This window comes from Leptonychotes weddellii, chromosome 8 (genome assembly GCF_054177405.1).
Source record: "Leptonychotes weddellii isolate Sample4059 chromosome 8, ASM5417740v2, whole genome shotgun sequence".
NCBI classification, from domain to species: domain Eukaryota; kingdom Metazoa; phylum Chordata; class Mammalia; order Carnivora; family Phocidae; genus Leptonychotes; species Leptonychotes weddellii.
Genome location: NC_138376.1, coordinates 26,744,909 through 26,760,243, shown reverse-complemented (window position 1 = coordinate 26,760,243; position 15,335 = coordinate 26,744,909). Strand labels below are relative to the sequence as shown.

Below are 15,335 nucleotides of genomic sequence, written 5' to 3'. Positions count from 1 at the left end.
CTTCAACATGGGAATGGGCTAAGAGGAAGGGATGCACCAACCCCTTAACAAAATCAGTCTTCCTCATTTATGGCCCAGCCAGAGGAATTCACAGAATCGAATTCAACCTAAAGCCTCTGTGGTGAAACGGTTTCTTTATACCCTGGGAAAAGCCATTCCCCTTTAATAATCAGACAGAGAATTGTCATTAGTCCAGGACTGTGATGGGCGTTTCGCAGGTTTGCTCAGGAAATGCCCAACCCACTTCCACTGCCTGGTCAGACATTCATAGAGTCTTAGGGAGGTGGTACATCTTAGATTTTCAAAGCACACTGGGTCTCCACCCAGGCTGCATGGTGGAATCCCCTGGGGGTAGATTAAACACTAGTGTCTGGGTTCCGCCCTGGGGGGGATCGTGATTTAATTCATTTGGTGAGAAGCCTGGGCACTGGACATTTTAAAAGCGCCCCGAGTGATTCTCATGTGCAGCTGAGAGGACCACTGATTTAATGAAGGTTGTTTTAATGACTGGAAGAGGATATTAAAATTGTGGCAGTAGAGTATGGTATCCTATCATGAAACTTCTTTTTTTTTTTGAGAATTATGTTTACACTGGGTCTTATGTTTAGACTGGGTCGTCCCAGTCTGGGAAGCTGGAGACCTCGGGTTTATAGGTCATCTCGGTGACCGCACCCAATGAAGGGGACCCATGGGAGCAGCAACCAGACAGGCGCCTCCCAGCTTCTGTGCGGGCCTCTCCGAGCGCAGGTGCTCCTTTCTTCAGGAGGGGCCCTTTCGCATCTTGGACAACTCTCACGGAGCCAAAAGCAGCTTCTCTGACCTTGTACAAGGCCCCTGACATCAGTCAACCTGCTCTATTCCCCACGCCCTAGAGGCGTCACGTTTCCCTGCTGTGTTACTGTTGTGTTGTAATGCCCGGTCCTCACTAGAAGCCTAGGCTCCTGCCCAACCTATCCTTCCCCGTGGGACTTCTCCTCACCTCTCAAGCCCCAGCTTGGATGCCACTTCCATGAGGCTTTCCTCCATGAGGCTCCCTTCCTCTGCACTCCTCTGCCTTTGAATTGTCCGACATTCAGCTGGAACTTTCTTGTGTTATACCTACTTACTAGCTGCCCTTGCATTTGAGTAGGCTGTAAGTTCCTTGAGAGCAAAAGTGGAGTTTCATTTTGTATTATAACTCTGTGTCCTCTGCAGAGCCTAGCATATGCTCAGAAAACACTTGTTGAAGGGTGCCTGGGTGGCTCAGTCGGTTGGCTCCCGTCATGATCCCAAGGTCCCGGGATCGAGCCCCACATCGGGCTCTCTGCTCAGCAGGGAGTCTGCTTCTCCCTCTCCTTCTGCCCCTCTTCCTGCTGTGCTCTCTCTCTCTCTCTCAAATAAATAAATAAAATTAAAAAAAAAGAAAAGACTTGTCGAAGGAAGGAAGGAAGAAAGGAGGGGCTTGCCATGTAGTTTTTATAGGGGGAAAGGTGCCGAGTAGTAGCTAAAGCAGAAATGGGGTTTTAAGTCCACCCAATCCCCGTTCTTTAATAAGAAACAAGTTTATTTTTCAAAATTATGCAACTACACCTGGGGGGCAAGTTCCCAGACCCACTTTTGACCAGATTGGAAATTCTGAGTCCCCCCACCAGTTGTCACAAAGACACATCTATCCTCAGGTAAATGAATGAATGAACAGAAACCTTTACTACACCACTAATGAAAACCAGGCACTGTGCTAAGTGTTTTTACAAACACTTTCACGTACCCCAAATTGGTCCTATCACAGGGCTTGGCACACATCTCCAGAAGGTGGACCCATTGCTGCCTCTGCTTTCACAGGAAAAAAACAGGCAACCTCAGGGCAGAAAGCTCAGTGGAACAAGAGGAGGGAGTGTGACCGGAGGAGAGAGGCCCCACATGCCACATGTTGAAGAATTTTTTTTTTTAAGAGAGAGAGAAGGAGCATGCGCACATGAGTGGGGGAGGAGGAGAGGGGCAGAGGGAGAGGGAGAGAGAATCTTAAGCAGGCTCCATACCCAGCACAGAACCCAGCGTGGGGCTTGATCTCACGACCCTGAGATCATGATCTGAGCGAAAATCATGAGTCGGAGGCTTAACCGACTGAGCCAGCCAGGCACCCCAAAGAATTTTTTAAAAAAGAGACAAACTTCTGGTTATATGGAGATACGGTGATTGTTTACATATAAAATATGAAATAATCTACCAACAAACTCCTGGAACTATTAAAAATGTTCACAAGTTTGCTCAAAACAAGATCGATATGCAAAAACAATCACCATTCCTCTATACCAACAGTAATCAATTACATCAGAAAATGCCATTGGAAACAAGAACCCATTTTTCATAGCAACAAAAGCTAATAAATCCAATAAAAGATACAGAATCTTTATTGAATGACATAAAAGGCCAGAAGAAATAGAGAGAGAGACTATATTTATAAATGGGATGATATAATTTCAATTAAAATCCCAACAGAGTTTTTTCACAAGGAGGAAAGAGGGGTCATGAATAACAGAGGCAATACTTGAATAATAAATCCAGAAAGGAGCAGAGGAGAGGGATGGCCGTTTATAATAAGGCTACGGTGATTAAAACAGTGAGACGTGGTATAGAAATACACAAATTCACCAGTGGGAGGGAAGAGAGACTCCAGGGACAGACCCTTGAGAATCCAGGAGCTTGAATAAGCCACAGGGAGCATCTCAAACCAGGGTGAAAAGGGTTGCTTATAAATGGTGTGAGGAAATTGGTAATCATGTGGCAAAACAATGAAAAAATTTTTATTTCTACCTTAAACTAGCCACAAAATAAATTCCAGCTGGATTAATTGAAGAGCAAAAAATCCTAGAACTTTTGAAAGGAAATATAGAAGATATAATTGTAACAAAGTAAAGATATTAAAACAGAACTTGTAAGAGGAAAAGACTGATACATTTGACTGTGCTTCAGACTGAAATTTTCTGAATGACAAAAGACATCCCCAAAATAAAAAGACAAGCCATGGAGTGAAACAGGAGAGCGGCAATGCTTATAACTGACGCATGATTCGTGTGCAGACTATATAAAGAACATCTGCAAGTTAAAGGGAACAAGGTAATGGTCGAAAAAGAAAACAGGAAAAGTTCAAGAGCAAACAGGCAAGTCACAGAAGACGGCGCACAAGTAGGCAATAAATACACAGATAACACATACAATAAAAACATGCTTAACATGACTACCAATCAGGATACTAAGATTAAATAAGCAAAATAAAATGAGATATAGTTTCACATTCATTAGATTGACTTAGAACTTTGAAGTCTGACAGTTCCAGGAGCTGGTGACATTGTGGGGAGATTAGTACTTGTATACACTGCTAGGGATTAAATTGGTACAAACACTTCGGAAGAATACTTTAGTCAGGTCTGGTAATGTTTTTTGTTTTTTGTTTTAAAGATTTTATTTATTTGACAGAGAGAGAGAGAGAGCTCAAAAGCGGGGTGGGGGCAGCAGAGGGAGAAGCAGACTTCCCGCTGAGCAAGGAGCCCGACGTGGGGCTCCATCCCAGGACCCTGTGATCATGAACTGAGCCGAAGGCAGCTGCTTAACCAGCTGAGCCACCCAGGTGCCCCAAGTCTGGTAATGTTAATGTGAATGCGTATCCTAGGAAAACATTCTATGTGGGCATGTGAGACGTAAACAAGGATGTTCATCACAGTGTTGTTGATAACAAAAACGTGGCTGTTCCATCCACAGAATGGCTAGATGAGCCATGATATAGTCTTAATGGAATATATACTGAAAGAGGTAAAGATCCCAAAGAAAGTCAGGAGATGGAGTCCTGCTTCTTGCTCTGCTTCTGACTGATGACAGGGAGTTTCACAAGTCACTTGTCCCTCTTTGTAGAATGCTCTCCCCAGATAGTCTCGTGGCTCACTCCCTCGCCCCCTCCAGGTCCGGGTGCAAATTCCATCTGCTCTGAGAGACTTCCCTGACCCTAGGAGCCATGCAACTGGCATTGGCACTCCCTGACACTGCTTTGTCAAGAAACAGAGTGGTTTAAAAGGTGAGGCCAGGGGTGCCTAGGCGGCTCAGTCAGTTAAGTGTCCAACTCTTGGTTTTGGCTCAGGTCACGATCTCAGGATCGTGAGCTTGAGCCCCACATTGGGCTCTGTGCTCAGCACAGGCTCCTCCCCGCCCTTAGCCCTCCCCCCTCCACTTGTGCACACCCTCTCTCTTTCTAAAATAAATAAATCTTTAAAAAAATTTTTAAAATAAAAATAAATAAATAAATAAGTAAATAAAAGGTAAGACCAGACTGGGTTCTAATCCCCGATTTTCAGCGTGCTTGTTTGTATCACTTTAGGCAAGTTAGTTAAATCTTCTGTGACTCAGTTTCCTCCTCTGTAAATGGAGGCAATTATAGTTTTCACCTCAGGGGGGTGCTGTGAGGACTGGGTGAGTTAATATGCTGAAGACAGAACAGTGCTAACAGTAAATTACGTGGCAGTTAACCCAAATGAAGGAGGCTGGAATGACATGGATAAATCTCAGAAACAGGCCGCTGAGTGACAAGGGCAAGTCCCATGTGCATCCTCCTTGAACTTCTCTCCTGATCACGGGCAGTGTGCGTGGTCCAGGCCTTAGTCACACCTACAGTTAGGTTTCCCCATGGGTTCTAGTGGCTCTCCCCTCAGCCTGTCCACGTCCGCTTTTGACAGTATGGGTTGAACTGATTGAAATGCATGAATTCTGATGAGTCCTTAAATGCCAGAGGATGGAAACACCACTGACTCTCTCAGATGGTGTACTTTAAGAAGTCAAAATAAAGACATGAAGAGGCTGGGAGCAACGGAGCAGGTGAGTGACACAGATACCTGGAAAGGGAGAGAATCCCAGAGGCAGGATGTCTCCAAGGGCAGGAGTTCTGTGATTCCCAGATGAGAGAGTGCGGGCTCTCACCCAGCTCCTTTCTGAAGGCTTGTTCTAGGGTCTATTGTGCGGCTGAAGCATTAACTGCTACATTCAAAGAGGACTCTGGGCATTAAAAAAAGATGTAGGGGGGCCAACAGACCCATGAAAAGATGCTCCATGTCACTCATCATCAGGGATATGCAAATCAAAACCACAAGGAGACAGCACCTCCCACCTGTCAGAATGACTAAAATCAAAAACACAAGAAACAGCAAGTGTTGGTGAGTGTGTGGGAAAAAGGGAACCCTCGTGTGCTGTTGGTGGGAATGCAAACTGGTGCAGCCACTATGGAAAACAGTATGGAGGTTCCTCAAAATGTTAAAAATAGAATTACCATATGATCCAGCAATTCCGCTCTTGGGTATTTACCCAAAGAATACAAAAACACTAATTCAGAAGGATATATGTACCTCTATGTTTATTGCGGCATTATTTATAATAGCAGCCCAAGTGTCCATTGATAGATGAATGGATAATTACTCAGCCATAAAAAAGAATGAAATCTTGCCATTTGCAACGACGTGGATGGACCCTGAGGGTATCATGTTAAGTGAAATAAGTCAGGCAGAGAAAGACAAATACCATGATTTCACTCCCAGGTGGACTTTAAGAAACAAAACAAACGAACAAGGAAAAAAAGAGACAAACCCCCAAACTGACTCTTAACCATAGAGAACAGGTGCTTGCCAGAGGGGGAGATGGGTGGGGGATGGGTGAAACAGGTGAAGGGGATTAACAGCACACTTATCAGGATAAGCACCGAGTAACGTATAGAATTGTTGCATAGCTATATTGTACACCTGAAATGAATACAACACTCTATGTTAACCATACTGGAATTAAAAAATGTTTTTAAGTGAAAAAAAAAAGAAGATCTAGAAGGATCTAAGCACAGTGCTTAGAACTGGCTACAGGAGGGAGAGTGGGATTGGGGACAAGGAGGGTGAGCAGAGGCTTTAAAAAGAAAAACCCTATATACTTTTGCATTGTTTGAATTTTTTACAGTGAGAAAGAATTTATAACTTGCGAAATATTCGAAGGGAAAAAATGATCTTGGCCATAAGGTACTCGGTGAAGGGGCGTCACTATTATTCTTCACAATGAAGACAGACTTCTCACCCAGCACAGAGGTCCCCAGGCAGGAAGGCGGCCCGCTGGTACCCCTTCCTCCCGCACCGCTGCTGGCCCTTTGGCAAGTCTCACTGGCTCTCCCTCCAAAGTACATCCTGAACCCACCGGCTTCTCACCGCCCCTCAAGACCCGGCTACCTGCTGCGTTCATCCCTCGCTAGACACACACGCCATAGTCTCCCGCTAGTCTCCTTGCGGCCACCCTTCCCTCTCCAACTCAGTCTGCCAGCAGCTGAGGTTCCTTAAAAACCCCAACCAGGTAGTTGGCACACACCAAGCATTGCCATGTGCCAGGCACTGTGGTAAACCCGTCACTCTAGCTCAGTTAATGCTTTGACAACACTGGGCATTAGGTCCAGGCGGAATCTCCACTTCCCAGGGGCAGAAACGGAGGCACAGAGCATTCAGTAATTTGCCCCAGGTCCACATGGTGAAATGGCGGAGCTGGGATCCAATCCACCCGGAGCACACGCTCTTCACCACCTCGCCACGCCACCCCCGTCCAGCCTGCCGGTGCTCCTCAGCTCTCCCAGTGAAGCCCGAGCGTGGTGCCCTGGCTGCGAGGCATCGCGCCTGCGCCATCTGACCCCCGCCTGCCTCTCCAGCCTCGGCCCCCACTCCCTGGCTCCCCGGCCGCTCGTCCCCCTGGAACGCTCTTCCTCCCATCTTCACATCACTCTGGCCTCTGTTTGAATGCCGCCTCCTCCAAAAAGGCTTCCCTGACCACTCCTTCTAAAATAGCCCCCACTTGGGCGCCTGGGTGGCTCAGTTGGTTAAGCGACTGCCTTCGGCTCAGGTCATGATCCTGGAGTCCCGGGATCGAGTCCCGCATCGGGCTCCCTGCTTGGCGGGGAGTCTGCTTCTCCTTCTGACCCTCCTCCCTCTCATGCTCTCTGTCTCTCATTCTCTCTGTCTCAAATAAATAAATAAAATCTTTAAAAAAAAAATAGCCCCCACTTTATTCTCTGCCCCTTTCCTGCTACCATTTTATCCATAGATCTCATGGCGTCCTAAGGCGACATCATCAGGTTACCTGTCTGAATGTTTACTTTCTGTTTCATCTCTCTAGAATGTCTGCTTCACGGGTCGGGGCGGGCGGCGCACGGACTTTGTACAGTGGCACAGTGAATGAATAAATGCACTCGAGACAGCCCGTGAGGACACTGGTCTAGCCCTGCAGTGTGGGACTACTGGGCACATGTCCGTTTCCCCTGCCCTCTGGCTCAGAGGTGGGACCCCATTCTTCTCTCTGGGGCCCCGCACCAGCAGGAAAGAAGGTGAAGTGAGATCTCCCGGATTCCTTCCTGGTTTCTCCCCGTCTGGTTCATCCCTGTAGCCACAGGGCTTCTACCTCTCCAGCCACCTGGAAGCTGAGCTGACAAACCTACCCCACCGAGGCAGTAAAGATGTGAAGTATTGCCCCACCCAGGGACAATACTTTAATATTAATACAGGCACTTTAAAAGAGGCCAAACAGGAATGACACTTCACCCCAGTGTCCGACTGTGTCATGGCATAACTTCCAAGACCAGGATGTTGGAGGAAAGCTACTGCCTTTCCCTCTCCCAGGCCCTGGCCCACAGAGCATCACAGAAGAGTGTTGAGGGAGGGGGAGAGGGAGAGATGGGTCCACACTCACCCAGTGGGTCAGAAACTGGGACCTGGCTGACCCCAACCTCAAACGTCCCAGCTGCCTGCCGTCCCGCTCAAACCCTCCTCTTCCTTTCCCACCGCCCAGCAGGCCTGGCTCTGTTCCCCGAAGCGTCCCCAAGCGATCCTCAGGCTCCACTTTGAGGACTCTCCCCAGAGGCTCCCCCAGGGTACCCAGAACCAAGGCCTTACCCATTTCAATCCCACAGATGACCAGAGCTGCGACCACTGCACCTGCTGACGTCCCAGCAAAGCGATGGGTGGTTTCCAGCATCCGGGGGGCCAAGTCTCGAAGGGCATCCACGGCCCCGGCCTGGTAGAAGGAGAGAAACCCACTGCCGGAGAAGGAGATGGAATGAGGAGTGTCTGGGTCCCCCTTGAACACCTGTTCTTCCATCTCCTCGGCCCCCCAGTGCTCGCCTCTCGGAAGCTGCTCTCCTGCTGGAGCTCAGGCCAAGCTGCCCTGCCGGCCCCGAGCCGAGAAACGGGCCGTCTCTCCCGTCGGCCGGGACACCCACGGGTGGCGCGCACAGCCACCGCCTGGGCCTGCCAAGCTCCTCCAGGAGGCAGTGCCAAAGGCTGGTAAAAGGCTTCAGGCCCAGGTCGAGGTGCAGGAGGCACCCCGAATATGTGAGCAGCGTCTTGGGCCTGCGAGCACCCCCCTGGCTTCATTGCGTGGCTCGATTCATCTCTGGCACAGACTCCTCAGCCCTTGCCCGGGGCCTCGTACGCCTAGCAGTGTCGGCAGCTACCACCCGGACCATCCCAAAGAGGCAGGCGCTGCTCCGCCAGCCCGCAGCCCAGGAGGCTTCACACACTGAGTTGCAAAACCTCCCCCGATGGTTATCAGAGGGTGCCTCTCTCTCCGACACGCTGAGGCGGCCAGGGAATTATATGCTGGCCTCCCTCCAAGAGGAAGGTGCCCCCTCCCCCACAGGGGCCAGAGCCAGCAGGTTGGTTATGGCTTTTGAGGGGGACACACTCTCACCACCCATGCCCCCGACGGCATCACCCCTCCCTGGGCTCCTTCTCCAGGTTCCGTGGGGCGTGTGTGGTGTGTTACACAATTGTTTTTATTTGTTCCTACGTAAGAACTTGGGTGTTTGCTCACATGTTAGGACTGGCCACGGGCAAAATTGTAAAGCAAGGGAAGTCAGGCTTCAGGGCCCCACCCACCACCGCCTCTCCATCTCTCCCCACCCTCTCTCCCTGGCCCTACACTGACCCAGTCACCTGTGGCACCCTCTCGCCAAGCCCCAGACTTTCATGTTGTCTCCTAAGCACACAGGAAAAAATCAATCTGAAATCTAGATCATTCCAAGTGTTTGGAGCTTCATACCGCACACTCTTCTAATGATAGATTTGAGATGGCAATATTTAACCCCAAGAATGTACAGCTTGGGAGGCCAGATATGAGGGCATCGGGGTCAGAGGTATGTTGGAGCCCAGAGGGCAAAGGAGGTGGTGCCTGGGGACCCAGGTTGGCTACTGGTCATGCCCCCCTGGAGCTGTGCACTGAGGCCCTGGGAAGGAGGCCCCTCCTCAGTCCACAAATTTCTCTGCCTCGGATGTCGCAAAGCTGGCAAGATCACACCTCTCCCCTCCCCGCAAGACCGTACAGTGGCAGGAGCAGAATTAGAATCGAGACACCAAGTCCCCCACTCAGTGCTCAGTCCAGCTCCGCACTCTGTTAGGATATGATGTCAGGGCCTCGCCTGTCGCAGGGAACTCCCATCCACTCTTGGCCTCCCTGGTCCACCCTGGAATCCACAATGCGGGTGACGCCCAGGATTCAGTTAGGAGGGAGTTTTCTCTCTTGGGTGGATAGTTCAAGATACATAATTGCCTCCTCCATCTGGGAAGGGACCTTTGATTAAATGTGTGTGTAAGAGGGAAAACGTGTGTGTCCGTGTGTGTGCGCACGCACACACACACACAGAGCGGTATGAGGCTTAACCGCTTCTTTGGAATAAGACCAGCAAACGTGAAATAACCAGAGAACCACACGAGGCAGTCTATAATTAAGGGCCAACTTGTGCAGGGCTGAGATTCCTGCCAGGAAAGTTAAGATACGAGGGTGAGTAGCGTGGGCTGGAAGCACCAGGGAAACTAAATAGTGGGGCTGGGGGTTGGGGGATGTGAAGAAGCCGGAAGCTATAAAGATATGGCTGTAAAATGCCTGGCATGTGGTACATCTGTTATTATTAAAGGGTAGTAAGGGTCAAGGCTTCTGGAACAGATGGATCTGGGAGATAAGGTGGAATGGAAAATGGGGTCGGAAGAGGAAGCTGTGATCCACTTGCGACATGCAAGAGGAGCTGGCCGGGGGGCTCAGACCCAGCAAAGAGACCAGGACTGGAGGATGAGGGAGGAGAATAGCACTGTAGCCTTCTACAGATGTTGGAGGCCAGGCCAGGAAGACAAGCTAATGAAGCCACGGTTGCAGAGACTCTCATGACCAGGGGACTGGTTGGATGAGGATGAGTCACTACTGAGGCCTCATTTTCAGCCTGCAGGTCGGGAGGGGTAGGGCGGCCTTCGGCTGGCTTAAGGAAACTGCAGCCGAGCTGGGGAAACTGGGTAGAGGACGAGTTAACTTTGAGACGTGTCTGAGAAGGCAAGAAGACGTTGGAGCTGGAGACAGGGGGGTGGGAAGGCTCCAGAGAGGGGGCAGAGAGCCCTGCCATTGAGGCAGCCGAGAAGGGTGAGAACTCAGAGGAGGCTGGCATGGGGCTATGTTGAAGAAAGACAACCTTGGACAAGTACTCTCCTTCTAGGTTCACCTCGCTATCCCCAGTTCTCTGGGGATATAGGAAATAGGAAGCAAGACCACCTTGCTCTACACAGGCTGCCGGAGCTCGAGAAGGCTGGGGCCCACCATCCTTTCAAGGATGGTGCCTTGTCCCGACGCGGCCTCAGGCATCCCCGCTTCCCAGGCCTGGCTGTTGGATTAGGCCGCAGCCTCCGTAGAGCACATCTGACGAGGGCCAGTGGGCCGCAGGCCTCGCCTGTCCTGGGCCTCGGAGTTAAACAACTAAGAGGGTTCATCTCATTTCCCCTCGTTCCTGGTGTTATACTGAAAGCCCTAAGAGCTTCAAGTGGAGGCCATCAGGAAAGGATCTCATTCCAGCATTGTCTGCATTTGATTTTTTAAGTCGGCTCATAATCCTGTCAGGGGTTTTGAACTAAGTTAGCACTGCCCAGGTGACTCATCAGCTCCCAAGGCAGTCACGGGCAAGAAACAGAGACCACTCACCATGCACGATCCCAACAAGACAACCCACAACGAATTTACAGAGGAACCCAGAGTTCCCACACGTATAAAATATGTGAAGCTGCCCAGGACACAGCTGTCAGGGAGAAAGACAGCATCTGGATTCTGGGTTAGCTTTTCAATGATGGCGCACCACCCTCTGCTCAAATCTTGTAAAATGTTTATTTAGTGAAGAAACTGGTTGTTTCTTTCTTTTTTTTTTTTTTTAAAGATTTTATTTATTTATCTGAGACAGAGAGAATGAGAGAGACAGAGAGCACATGAGAGGGGGGAGGGTCAGAGGGAGAAGCAGACTCCCTGCCGAGCAGGGAGCCCGATGCGGGACTCGATCCCGGGACTCCAGGATCATGACCTGAGCCAAAGGCAGTCACTTAACCAACTGAGCCACCCAGGCGCCCGAAACTGGTTGTTTCTTGAGGTGAGTGAGTATGAAGGTCACGGCATCGCCCATGAATAATCTTGCCAATAATGTTTAACCTGAATCTAATTAAGGCTTACTTTCCAGTTCACAGTGAATACAGAGTATGGAGGAAAAAGTGAAGAGTGCCGGGTGGAAATAACCAGACAAAGTGAAACTGTGGGAAGGGCTGGCAGCTCCTGTGGTTGTTACACGGTAGCCATTCCCCGTCCACTTGTTCTCTGCCCACATCCCTATACAGTAGCTGAAAGACCTGATACTTGATTTTCCAGCCCCCCTTGCATCTAGGAGCAATCATAAGATCCAGTTGTGGTCAGTGAGAAGCAAGGGGAAATCTGCTGGTGGCTTCTAAGGAATACTTTCCTCTTTGGTAAAAGGAGAAAGTACATAGGGAGAGCCCCTTTGGCTCCATCCGCTGTTCTTCCTGCCTGAGCTGACGCCCTGTGAGAACTCGATGTTTGGAGCTGTGGCAGTCATCTTGTACCCACGGGGGAAACATGGCGGACACATGGAGTGTATTAGTTACCTATTGCTGTGTCACAGATTGGCTATTGATAGAAAGCTCTGATGCCTCACTACACCGACCTCTCCAAGGGGCTGCTCAGAAGAGGACAGTGTGCTTTCCCCAGAGTGAGATGCAAGAAAGTGAGAGAGAGGAAGAGAGAGAAAGAGAGAGAGAACAAGAAATAGCGTGAACCTAATATGGAAATTGTAGTGTTTTTATAACCTCATCTCAAAAGCAATACCATCCCTTCTGCCATATTCCATTGGCCACACAGGCCAACCCGGGTAAAATGTAGGAGGGGTGTGAATACCAGAAGGTAGGAATTGTTAAGGGTCGATTTGGAGGCTGGCTACCGCACCGAGGATAGCAAACGAATACTTGATTGACTATCGGGGTATTCTCCATGTGGTGCAAGTGTTTACACCTTTTTCTAAAAAGTCAGCAATTTTTAAAAATGAGGCTCAGGGAGAGAGGAGGAAATCTGACACGACGGAGGTGGGGACAGAGCTTGCCGGCATCCTGTCATGTTGTCCTTTATACGACCTTGAGAAAATTAATGCAGCCTAAATCATATCTTCTCATTATGAAATAGCTCCCACATACAGTAAAGTACCAAAATAGAACAGCAAACATCCAAGTACCTACCAGACATATTGAACAACCTTAACATTTCACCACATCTCGGTCAAATATTTGGCCTTAAAGGAGTGAAACACCACAGATGGAGGTGAAACCTCCTTTGAACCGTTTCCTAATCTTACCTCACACTCTCCCTCCCACGGGAAACCAGGTTCCCAGTTTGGACAGAATCTGTCTCCTCCATGTTTTTACACTTTTATTACAAGAATATGATTTATAAACAATGTGTAGTATTGTTTTATACATATTTCTAAATTTCACGTAAGCAAACACATTGATTTATTCTGCGATTTGCCATTTTCATTCAGTGTTGTGATACACAAGGCTCTCGTCTTTTCCATTTTGCTGCTTTTGGGTAGCCCATTATGGGGCCATGGGACAACATCATTCTACTGATGGACATTCTGGTTGTTTCCAGTGTTTCACTATAACCAACAATGCTGCAGTGAGCACTTATATACATCTCCCTTTGTAGGGCATGGGAATTTTTCAGGTCACAGTGTGGGTGTATCAATTGCAGCCACAAAATCTGAATGTTCGGAGGAGACTGAGTGATGATGGGAGAGGCTAATGCGATTGAAAGAAGATTTTGGGGCGCCTGGATGGCTCAGTTGTTAAGCGTCTGCCTTCAGTTCAGGTATTGATCCCAGGGTCCTGGGATCAAGTCCTGCATTGGGCTCCCTGCTCAGTGGGGAGCCTGCTTCTCCCTCTGACCCTTCCCCTGCTTGTGTTCCCTCTATTGCTGTCTCTCTCTGTCAAATAAATAAATAAAATCTTTAACAAAAAAAAAAAAAGAAGATTTCTATTACAGCAGTCCCCCCTATCTGCTGGGAACATGCTCCAAGACCCCCAGCAGATCCCCGAAACCATGAATAGTACTGAGCCCTATATATACGATGTTTTGTCCTATACGTACATACCTATGATAAAGTCTAATTTATAAATTAGGCACAGTAAATAAGAGATTAGCAACCATAATGAATAATAACAAAATTCTGTAATAAAAGTTGTGTGAATGTGGTCACTCTCTCAAAATATCTTACTGTACTGTGCTCACCCTTCCCGTGCTGATGTGAGGTGACAAGATGCCCCCATGATGAGAGGACGGGAGGTGAAAGACGCAGGCATGGGACACAGCATGGGGTTACTACCGACTTTCTGACATGGCATCAGAAGGAGGATCATCTGCTTCCTGTCCGTGGTTGACCACTGGTAATTGAAACCACGGAAAGCGAGCCGCTGGTTAAGGGGGGACATCCGCACTTACGTTTCCAGAGACCAGGGGGCATGCTTTGCCAGGGCTGTGAACTACAGGGGTGGTCTCTAGCTGTCTCGTAACTGGCCCTGGGTGATGAGGCCAGAGGAATGTCACCTCCTGGAATGTCACCAGCTGATAGAGGAAGTGGGTCAGAGTCTGGGCTCCAGATTGCTTGTTTGCATAGGAAAGGTGTGCTCCCAGCTCTTTGCTCTAAGAACTGGCTAGCCCTAGGGTGAGGGGTGGGATGGGCAGGCAGTCTCTCCCGGGTGAGGCAAGCCACACAGGCCAGAGCATCCAGAATATACAAAGTAAGAAAATATAGTTAACGCAAAGGGCATTTCTTCAATTTGACTATTGCTGCCTATAGTGGTCATGCCAAGTTATGCGCCCACTGAGAGTTTGTAAGAGGTCTAATTGCTTTGCTTCTCTTGGTATTACCAGAATGGAACATGTTGCCAATCTGAGTGATATGAAATGCTATCTCGTTGTTCAATGGATATTTTCCAGGTTATTCGTGAGGCTGTGCATCATTTCTCCCATCCGTTGGTCAATCCAGTTTCCTCTTCTCTCAATTGCTTGTTCTTAGCCTTTTCCCTTTGGGGTGGGAGCAGTGTTTGTCTTTTGTCAAGAATGTGTAGAGGGGCACTGGGTGGCTCAGTTGGTTAAGCGTCTGCCTTTGGCTCAGGTCATGATCCCAGGGTCCTGGGATCGAGTCCCGCATCTGGCTCCCTGCTCGGCAGGAAGCCTGCTTCTCCCTCTCCCACTCCCCCTGCTTGTGTTCCTTCTCTCGCTGTGTGTCTCTCTCTGTCAAATAAGTAAATAAAATCTTTTTTAAAAAATGTGTAGATGTTGGTACTAATATGAGCTAATATTAAATGCGTAGCAAATATCCCCTCCCTGTTTGTGGAATGTCTTTTAACTTTTTTATGATGTCTCTATGGTACAGAAGTTTAAAATGTATCATTCTTTTTCCTTTATGATTTGTGTTTTTGTGGCTTGAAGTCATAAAAATGCTCTCCCATATGAAATAGAGTCTGGGTTATTTTAAATGGTTTAACCATCAAGCCTAAGCTATCAGTTCTGTCTCCCTTGAAAAACTACAGTCTGGTGGGCAGTTTGGCACCATTTATTTTAAAATAAATACTTGTAGAAATTTATCCTACAGACATACTCACAGGAGTCCCCAGAAATATATGCACAGGATTGTTCAATCCAGCAACAATTGTAATAGCAAAAATCCAGAAGTAACCTAAATATCTATCAGTGGAAAGCTAGTTAAATGAATTATGGCATGGTCATATAATGTAATTCTCCTTAGCCATAGTAAAGAATAAGGGAGATCCGGATGTGCTCATCTGGAGAGTTCTCCAAGATATATTGGTAAGTAGGAAAAATGAAAATAAAAAAAACCAAGGATCCAAACAGTATGCTCTCATTTATGTTGAAAAGGTGGGGAAAAAAAGAGAGATTCTCTCTGTGTGCGCTGCTAAAATTCCAGAACGAAA

At 48.4% G+C, this 15,335-nt stretch overlaps 1 protein-coding gene across 5 annotated transcripts in view; it reads right to left on the bottom strand.

The window, feature by feature from the left end:
- The window catches only part of PNPLA1 (patatin like domain 1, omega-hydroxyceramide transacylase), a 47,571-nt gene extending 38,686 nt beyond the window's left edge, over positions 1-8,885 (bottom strand). For 2 of the 5 annotated variants that reach the window (XM_031031163.2, XM_081828108.1), the window contains exon 1: positions 7,929-8,883. In XM_031031163.2, coding sequence (XP_030887023.1) covers positions 7,929-8,133 — 205 coding nt within the window. In that variant the 5' untranslated portion in view covers positions 8,134-8,883. Of the gene's footprint in view, positions 1-7,928 lie in introns of all 5 variants that reach the window. The other 3 variants (XM_081828107.1, XM_081828110.1, XM_081828111.1) reach the window with 3 other exon arrangements.
- Positions 8,886-15,335: the final 6,450 nt, after the last annotated feature.